Source organism: Sturnus vulgaris, chromosome 11 (genome assembly GCF_052056855.1).
Source record: "Sturnus vulgaris isolate bStuVul1 chromosome 11, bStuVul1.hap1, whole genome shotgun sequence".
Classification (NCBI taxonomy): Eukaryota; Metazoa; Chordata; class Aves; order Passeriformes; family Sturnidae; genus Sturnus; species Sturnus vulgaris.
The window spans coordinates 16958225-16966361 of NC_142253.1; the positions used below are offsets into that span (position 1 = coordinate 16958225).

General features: G+C 64.9%; 3 protein-coding genes and 1 long non-coding RNA gene across 5 annotated transcripts; 2 read left to right on the forward strand and 2 right to left on the reverse strand.

The window, feature by feature from the left end:
• Positions 1 to 12: 12 nt before the first annotated feature.
• LOC148222507 (uncharacterized) lies at positions 13 to 1696 on the reverse strand. Its single transcript, XR_015806104.1, has 2 exons — positions 1588 to 1696; positions 13 to 360 (listed from the first exon to the last, which is right to left on the reverse strand). It is a non-coding gene; the product is annotated as an uncharacterized LOC148222507 (long non-coding RNA).
• On the forward strand, positions 1094 to 4817 carry NICN1 (nicolin 1, tubulin polyglutamylase complex subunit). Its single transcript, XM_088171636.1, has 6 exons — positions 1094 to 1262; positions 1798 to 1971; positions 2244 to 2357; positions 2726 to 2797; positions 4230 to 4334; positions 4473 to 4817. Exons 1-6 carry the CDS (start codon positions 1098 to 1100, stop codon positions 4512 to 4514), a joined length of 672 nt encoding a protein of 223 aa, XP_088027762.1. The 5' UTR covers positions 1094 to 1097; the 3' UTR covers positions 4515 to 4817.
• Positions 4818 to 4949: 132 nt separating this feature from the next.
• On the forward strand, positions 4950 to 7034 carry AMT (aminomethyltransferase). Its single transcript, XM_014869721.2, has 8 exons — positions 4950 to 5254; positions 5329 to 5409; positions 5519 to 5650; positions 5815 to 5893; positions 6016 to 6161; positions 6251 to 6431; positions 6537 to 6692; positions 6800 to 7034. The coding sequence occupies exons 1-8, from the start codon at positions 4997 to 4999 to the stop codon at positions 6976 to 6978; spliced, it is 1212 nt and encodes a 403-aa protein (XP_014725207.2). The 5' UTR covers positions 4950 to 4996; the 3' UTR covers positions 6979 to 7034.
• Positions 7035 to 7084: 50 nt separating this feature from the next.
• Positions 7085 to 8018, reverse strand: TCTA (T cell leukemia translocation altered). Of its 2 annotated transcripts, none has more exons than XR_015806103.1 (2): positions 7524 to 8018; positions 7085 to 7180 (listed from the first exon to the last, which is right to left on the reverse strand). XR_015806103.1 is itself a non-coding variant. In XM_014869584.2 (2 exons), the coding sequence occupies exons 1-2, from the start codon at positions 7962 to 7964 to the stop codon at positions 7138 to 7140; spliced, it is 375 nt and encodes a 124-aa protein (XP_014725070.2). In that variant the 5' UTR covers positions 7965 to 8013; the 3' UTR covers positions 7085 to 7137. The 2 variants fall into 2 exon arrangements, 1 of the variants encoding a protein (XP_014725070.2); XM_014869584.2 differs by having other exon boundaries at positions 7633 to 8013.
• Positions 8019 to 8137: the final 119 nt, after the last annotated feature.

The following is an 8137-nucleotide window of genomic DNA, read 5'->3' on the forward strand; positions in this document are numbered from 1 at the left end:
CTTGGTTCGGGGTTTGATTATTTTATCATTTTTATTTTATTTTTAATCAAAGAAATCCTATCTTTCTCACGCATCATAAAATAGTGATGAGTTGGGTCAGCCTGGCCTGGGGTGCCCGTGGCTGAGCAAGGGGGTGCATTGCTGTGTCGGCGAATGCTCGCAGAAGGATGAGCTGAGCCCTGTGCCACGACGACTTCTCTGCTTCCCAGCGAGCACCAGGGTGGGGGGGTCGATTTTAAGCAAAACCCCCTCCCCGTGGGGTGTTTTGACGAGAGTAGGGTGTGTTCTCTGTCCCGGCTGCTCCTTGGGACTGTGCAGGAATGACTTCGCTGGCCTCATGCCGGCACTCCAGCCTGGACACTGTTGGAAAAGATAAAAAAAAGTTTAAAAAAATAAAAATAAAAAGGAAAAGAAAAAAGAGCGCCAGGAATAGTTAATAGTTAAAAAAAAATCGGTGAACTCTCAAATCTAATTTTTTACTAAATTTTTGATACAGACTCCGATTGTTTTATTAAAAAAAAAAAGACTTACAAACCGGTGTGCGGCTGCCAGCAGTTTGTACGGGCTCAGCCCCCTCGGGCCGGTCCCGGGGGACCCGCCACGGTACCGGTACCGTACCCATCTCCTTTGCTCCGAGCCCAGGCATCCCCAGCCGGGATCTGCCCGTGTGCGCCCCGGGTGGAGGGCTGACCCCGCACACCGGGGCCGGACCCGCCGCTTCCCTCCGGGACGGCGCTTCCCGGGCGCCGGGATGGCCCCGGGAGGGCAGCGGGGGGGTGCTCAACCTCCGGTCTCGGCGCCGCGGGGCGATGTCCTCGCCGAACGAAAATTAAACACGCCCGAGGATACCGGTGCCGGACTGGGGAAGGCGCTGGGGTGGCCCCGGTGCGGGGGATGCCGGAGCCAGCGCGGCCCCGGCACCGCTCCCGCCCCCGTTCCCGCCCCCGTTCCCGCCCCCGTTCCCGCTCCCGTTCCCGCCGCGCCGGGGCCGCCCCGGGGCGGGGGCGGGGCGGGGGCGCCCCCTGCCGGTGCCCGCGGGCGGTGACGCCATCGCCCGGCCCGGCCCCGCCCCGGAGCGGCGGCCGCGCGGCGCCGCCATGTCGGGAGCGGCGGGGCCGGGTCCGCCCGCCGGGCCGGGCCGCTCCCCGCTGCCCTGCGCCCCCCGCCCCGCCGCCCCCCTCCAGCTGGCCGGGGGGGCCGAGCCCGCACGGCCCGGCGTCGCCGTCATCGACCTCCGCTTCCCCCGCGGCGCTGCCGCCGACGTGAGTGCGGCCGCGCCCGCCGCGGTACCGGCGGAGGGGGGGGGGTACTGGGGTGGTCCCGTGCAGTCACGGGGGGATGCCGGGGGCGGTACCGGCGGGGCTTGTGCCGGGGTGGTCCCGGGGGAAGACAGGGGCCGTGCCGGGAATGGTGCAGGGCCGGGGGAGTCAGGGCAGGACGCGGGATGCCGGGGACAGCAGCGAGGGCGGGCTGGGTGCGGATGCCGGGGCCGGTATGGGGAGAAATCGGGGGCGGTCCCAGGGCAGAAGGGATGCCGGGGGCGGTGCAGGTAACGGATGGATGCTGGTGCTGGGGTACCACCCTTACCGATGCAGTCAGTGCCCGTCCCAGTAGAGTGGGGGATGCCGGTGCGGGGCTGTGCTAGTGCGATATGGGGGCGTGCCGATCCCGGTACGGGAGGGGGATTGCCGGTGCCCGTCCCAGTACCGGCGGAGGATGCCGGTGTCGGTATCGGGGCGGATGCTGGTGCAGGTGTGAGGGAATGCCATTGTGGGGCTGAGGTCGCCGGTCCCGCAGGTGCAGGAGATCGTGTTCAAGAATTTCTACACGGCGTTCCTGAGCGTGCGGGTGCAGCGGCCCGGCCCCAGCGGGTCCCGGCGCTGGGTGACCTGCCTGCGGGACCTGTGCCTGATGCCTTGCCCACACACCGAGGAGGGCTCCCAGGACTACTTCTGCCTCCATCGGCACCAGGTCAGTATGTCCGGATGGGATCATGGCATCACCCACCTCTCTGGGGCTCACCGCTCTTCGCCCACCCCAGGATGGCTCCCTGTCCGGGGGTCTGGTGCCAATATCCCACCGACCCCCATGGCTGCAAGAGTCCCTGTGCCCCACTCAGCCTAGCCAGCCCTCAGGGGACAATGCTTCCCTTGGGCTTCTTCCGTCTTGGGTGGCTTGATGGTTTTGGGAGGATAACCCAATAACTTCCCCTGTGGTTACACTCCCTGGCCCTTCCCATGTAGATGCTGTGTGACGTGGACCAGGTGACAGCAATGCGATTCATTCTGCGACAACCCTCCCCAGTCTGGCTCCACTTCACCATCGAGGACCTGCAGATTTTCCCCCCTGGACAGAAGGTGAGCAGGTGCCAGAGCTACCCCACTGCCAGGCATGGGCAGGGGGCCAGGGCAAGCCACTGTCCCCAGCTCTATACCCGGCATTTCCCCCTACAGCCCTTGGGAGTACACAGGGATATGTGTTCAAGTCCTTGGCCTTTGCTGGGGCACTTGAGATCCACTACTGCTCCAGTGGTGCTAAGGAAGGGACTGCTCCAACAACCACACAAAACACAGAATTCCCTACAAAATTCTCTCTAGGGATAGTAAAGTGGCACTTCTATAGCAATATCACTAGGGGTGGGCTCTAAGCTCCAGCATGCTGCCTGGTGTAAAGGATGGAGATAGCATTGGGAACACCCTGTGTGACCCTCTGGATTCTGTTTCAGAGTCCGCAGAAGGATTTTCCCTCCTGGCTCTCCCAGCTGACCCCTCCGGAGCAGCCAGCCAGTCTGCATGGGGTGAGTAATCACTGACTGCTGAGGTATTGGAGGAAGGAGGGACTTCTGTGGGGTGCCAGCCATAAGCATCCCTCGGGAGGCTGCTGTGCCTGCCTTGTTGGCTCCAGGCTTTCACCAGGAATAGCTGTGGAGCCCTGAAATAACCCGACTTGTGCTGGAAGTAGTTTGCAGTGCTAAGAAGAAAAATATCTCCATGGGGATGTGCTATTTGAGGTGATGCTTATGTCGATTTGCCCTCTGGGGACAGGAACATCTCCAAGGGGAAAGTGGGTGCACAGTGTCACTCAGCCGACAGGTGGGATGCAATGGGATGGGGACAGGAGCAAGAACATCCCTGTGGGAGCAGTGAGTACACAACATATTTCAGTGGCAGGTGGGATGTGTGGGAACAGGGACAGGGACATCACTGCGGGAGCAGTGGGTGCACAGCATCGCTCAGGGGTGGGTGGACATGTGTGGGGACAGGGCTGGTTCCCAGCACTTTGCAGAGGATATGCTCTGGGGGAACACAATGTCCATCCAGGACAGCATGCAGGCAGAGGAGCATCACAGCCACAGCATGTGTTTACAGATTGCCAACCACATCTGCCTGGCTGGTGGCCTTTGGTGGGCAAAGTCCAGGCAGAGCAGGGCCAGGATGGGAGCTGTCTCACCCATGGGAACCTGCTGAATCAACTGGAGGTGCTGCCTGCAGAAGGATGGCACATCACCCACACCTGCCAGGGCAGTTCTGCTACTGGGCTTCCATGCTAGGGTGCTCACACTGCACCAGCAGTGAAGCTGCTGTTCCTAATCCTTGCCCAGCTGTGTGACAGTTTGGGTAGTGCACCCCAGTCCCTTGCTGCTTGCTTCGATCATGTTCCCCTTGGCAAGGAGTATCCAGGGCAGATGACAGAGGTTGCTCTGAGATTGGCTCTTCCCACATCACCATGAGGCATCCCTCAGCCCCTCAGTGACAGAGCTGTGCCCCCATGAGAGTTGTGCCCCAGCCAGGAGAGCTGCTGCTAAGCACAGGGGTCCCACCTGGGGTGAACCAGCACACGTGCGTGGGATTCTGCACCCAAGCCCAGGGAGCATCACATAGTGAGGCTGTTGGGAAACTCTGGACTGCGTGATTAGGTTTTTAATCATTAGCCAGCAATCAGCTTTCTGTCGTCATCCTGGCCACCTGCCAGCAGAGATGGGCTGTGTCGGCACCGCAGCACCCAGGGATCAGGGTCACTCACCCATGTCCCCGGTGGTTTGTTTTCCTAGAGAGGGGCCCTGCTTACCTCACGTTGGGAAACCACCAGCAGGTCAGGAACGTGGGCACCATCACGTGCCTGACTCCCTGGGAGGCACAGCCATCCAGCCATACCACTGTCCAAACCCAGGGTCATCCAGTCCACCCGGTCCATCTCTGCTCCACAGCATTGTACCCACTTCTTTCCAGGAGCTCCCTGATCCGGAAAAGGTGTCAACAGAGGTCCAGCAAATGTGGGTGCTGACAGAGGTGATCCGGGCTCGCCAGGCAGCTGCCCGCATCGGGCGCTTTGATGTGAGTCCCAGCACCCTGCTGACAGGGACCCTGGCCTTGCCACATGGCTCAGGAGCCCGCCCAGAGGGGTTGCTCCCAGCAGGATGGGGCTGGAGTATCCCAGCAGTGCTGTGCAGTGACAGTCGATCTCTTCTCCAGGTGGATGGCTGCTACGATGTCAACCTGCTTTCCTACAGCTGAACCCGCTGGTGCTGGTGCCAGCTGGGGAAAAGTGCCCCTTCCGTGCTCCCGGGGCCTGAATGGACTCCTGCATTCCCGCCTCGGCCATTGACCCCACGGGGGTCCTAAGCCCTCCCTATGCCCCTTCCCTGACTCCCTCTGCACTGCCTATCAGTGAGGGTCAGTGTTGCCACTCCAGAGGCCCCCGTGAGCCTCTCCTGGGCACGTCCCGTGGGCAGAGCCCGGACACTGCAAAGGGGGTGCAGGGGGACCGAGGGGTGCGGGGGTGCTGGAGAGATCATCACTAAAAGCTGCTACGTTGGCCCTGCCTGTGCCCGCCTGTCTCTGGGGGATGGGGATGGCCGTGCCGGCGGCCCCGGGGAGGCGGTGCCGTGGGCGGGCCGGGCCGGGGGCGGGGGCCGGGGCCAGGGCCGGGCGGACTCCATGTCCCAGGCGCCCCGGGGCCGGTCCGAGCTGTGCCGGGAGGCCGGAGGAAGAGGAAGATGCTGCGGGCGGGCTGCCGCGCCGCGCTGCCCCGCCGGCCCCCGGGCTCGGCGCCGCGGAGAGGGGCCGGGGGGGCCGGGGTCGGGGAGGAGGGGCTGAAGCAGACGCCGCTGGATGCCCTGCATCGGGCCCGCGGCGGGCGGATGGTGCCGTTCGCTGGCTGGACCCTTCCGCTGCACTACGGGCAGGGCCACCTCCAGTCACACCTGCACACGCGCCGCCACTGCTCCCTCTTCGACGTCTCCCATATGCTGCAGGTAGCGGGGTCGGGAAGAGGGGCCAAGGGTAGGGGGGTACCCGCATCACCTCACAACCCCCCGGCCCCTTGCAGACCCTGGTGTACGGCCGGGACCGCGTCAGGTTCATGGAGAGCCTGGTAGTGGGGGACATCGCAGAGCTGAAGCCAGGACAGGTACGGGGCACTGGGCGGGCACCGAGCATCCAGTGGGATCAGAGGTCCCTGGGATGCCCTGGGAGGGTCCAGGCAGCCTGCCCATGCTTCCGTTGGCCGTGTCCCGCAGGGCACCCTGACACTGCTCACCAACGAGAAGGGCGGCATCACAGACGACCTCATCGTCACAAATACGTCAGAAGATCACCTCTACGTGGTGTCCAACGCCGCCTGTGCTGACAAGGACTTGGCCATCTTGAGGGTATGGGGCTGCTTGAGCCCCGTGGGAGGTGGGGACACGCAGTGGGAATGAGTCCTTCTGACTTTTGGTGACTCCCGTGTTGCGTGGGGTGAGGTGGCCATAGCCACGTGTGGGGCTGGCAGTGGCCTAGCCCCCGTGCTAGCAGCCCCCTGTCACCTTGGCAGGACAGAGCAGCGCAGCTGCAGGCCACCGGCAGTGATGTACGCGTGGAGGTGTCAGACAACGCGCTACTGGCTCTGCAAGGTACTGGGGGCCCCCCGTGGGGTTGCCCTCCTCCGGGTCCTCTCCCGGTGAATATCACTGCCCTCCCCACCTCCCCCCCACTTCCCTGGGCACTGCTGTCTTTCAGTCCCCTGCCTCCCCAGGTCCCTCCATGGCACGGGTTCTGCAGGCAGGGCTGTCGGATGACCTGGCCAAGCTCTCCTTTATGAATAGCATCACCACAACCGTCTTCGGCGTGCCGGGCTGCCGGGTCACGCGCTGTGGTTACACCGGCGAGGATGGTGTGGAGGTACCCAGGGAACTGCGCCGGCATCCCCACTGCGGTACCAGTGCAGGGGAAGGCTGTGCCCCACTGACCCTGCCCGTGTCCTGCCATAGATCTCAGTGCCTGCGGCGCGGGCGGTGGAGCTGGCCGAGCAGCTCCTGGGTGTCCCCGATGTGTGGCTAGCAGGGCTGGCAGCCAGGGACAGCCTGCGCCTGGAGGCTGGGCTCTGCCTCTACGGCAATGACATCGACGAGACTGTCACCCCTGCCGAGGCTGGGCTGATGTGGACCTTGGGTAGGTCCACCTCCTCCTTGGGGCAGGCAGAGCAGCAAGGTGTCCTCAGTGGGTACAAGGGGACCACTCAGGCATCACCAACCCTCACGCACCTCTGCCGTGCAGGGAAGCGCCGGCGCGTGGCCATGGATTTCCCTGGTGCTGCTGTCATCATGGCACAAGTGAAAGAGAAGCCAAGGCGCAAGCGGGTGGGGCTGACGTCGGTGGGACCCGCCATCCGGCCCCACATGGCCATCCTGAGCCCCGAAGGCAGGCCTGTGGGTAGGTGGGGGCAGTGGGGATGGAATGAGCACGACCCTGAGCTGTGGCCATGGCATGGACAGGAGCTGGCCAGGCCCTGCTCACTTCCCCATATCCTCACATCCCAGGCACAGTGACCAGCGGATGTCCCTCGCCCTGCCTGGGTAAGAACATCGCCATGGGCTACGTGGAGGCAGCGCACAGCCGGACCGGCACCAAGCTCACCGTCGAGGTGCGGAAGAAGCAGCACCCTGCTGTCATCACCAAGATGCCTTTCGTGCCCACCCAGTACTACATGGCCAAGTGAGGCCAGCACATGCTGTGGGCAAAGTGCCCCAGCCCCAATAAACACCCTGTCCCGTTCCCCAGCCTCCTCTGGTGATGGTAGCAGTGCCAAAACAAGAAGCAGCAGGTGGGCACAGCACTTTAATGGTGTTGGCAGACCAGCTGGCAGTCCTGGTGCTGCTCACTCTCGGTGTGTCTTCATGGGCTCTGCTGTCAGGCCATCCCTGCAAGAGAGAGGCAGCGTGAGCATGGCTGGGGCAGCACCGAGCACGGCACCCCGGCACTGAGGCAGGCACCTGCCTGTCTGTGTGGGGTGGGCAGGGCTGAGGGGCACTTATTGGGGCATACTGGTCTGGGGTGCAGTTGTGGAGGGGGACTCAAAGGTCGGGGGGCACAGCTTGGGGGACACTGGTCAGAAGCCACAGCTGGGGGGGGGGCTAACCAGGACCGATGTCCTAGAGGCCCCATCTGGACCATACTGGGCAAATGGGCAGTCACTGGACTGTACTGGTGCAGGGGTCCAGCTGGGGGGACACTCGCTGTGGGCACTGGGCAGGGGTCGCTCACCGGGCTGCGTTCCGAGAGCGCTGGCCGGACGCCGGGGAAGCCAGGCAGGACCGCGGGGGATGAGCGGGGGATATCAGCGGTTTTGGGCCCGGTAGCAGTCGGGACTCACCGGGGCGGGCAGTGCCGCTCGGCGGCGCCGTTGCGTCCCGCCGGGCTGGCGGGGGACAGGGAGTGCGCGCGGGGCCGGGAGGGTGAGGCCCCGGAAGCGGTGCCGGGGGAGCGGCGGCCGGCGGGGCCGGTCCGGTAGCAGAGCGCGGCCACCGCCCCGCCGTAGGCGCGCCAGGCCAGGCGGACGCCCAGCAGGCTGATGCCCAGCCAGAGCAGCAGCAGCTGGCACAGCACGGCCCGCACGTCCTGTGCCGCCCACTCGGCCGCCAGCTCCCGGCCGAGAGCGGCCAGCGTCCGCCACGGCGGCTGCCAGCCCGCCGCCACCGCCGCCATGGCCGCGGGGTACCGGGGGCGAGGCTGCCGGAGGGGGCGGAGCTTCTCCTCGCCAGCCCGCCCTCACCGCCGCCACAGAGCGGCCCGGGGGGCGGGGCCTCCCCTGCCTCCTGCGCTGTGGGGGCGTGGCCTCGGGGCGCCGGTTTAGGGGGCGCGGCCTGGCCTGTGCCCGC

Excerpts from the sequence above, each read along its gene's own strand:
- AMT (XM_014869721.2), top strand. The coding sequence starts at position 4,997 with ATGCTGCGGGCGGGCTGCCGCGCCGCGCTGCCCCGCCGGCCCCCGGGC. Across the intron at positions 5,894-6,015 it reads CGCGCTACTGGCTCTGCAAG|GTCCCTCCATGGCACGGGTT; the intron begins GTACTGGGGGCC and ends CTGCCTCCCCAG. Across the intron at positions 6,162-6,250 it reads CCGGCGAGGATGGTGTGGAG|ATCTCAGTGCCTGCGGCGCG; the intron begins GTACCCAGGGAA and ends GTCCTGCCATAG.
- TCTA (XM_014869584.2), bottom strand. The coding sequence starts at position 7,964 with ATGGCGGCGGTGGCGGCGGGCTGGCAGCCGCCGTGGCGGACGCTGGCC. Across the intron at positions 7,181-7,632 it reads GAGCGGCACTGCCCGCCCCG|GGATGGCCTGACAGCAGAGC; the intron begins GTGAGTCCCGAC and ends TCTCTCTTGCAG.
- NICN1 (XM_088171636.1), top strand. The coding sequence starts at position 1,098 with ATGTCGGGAGCGGCGGGGCCGGGTCCGCCCGCCGGGCCGGGCCGCTCC. Across the intron at positions 1,263-1,797 it reads CCCGCGGCGCTGCCGCCGAC|GTGCAGGAGATCGTGTTCAA; the intron begins GTGAGTGCGGCC and ends CCGGTCCCGCAG. Across the intron at positions 4,335-4,472 it reads CCCGCATCGGGCGCTTTGAT|GTGGATGGCTGCTACGATGT; the intron begins GTGAGTCCCAGC and ends TCTCTTCTCCAG.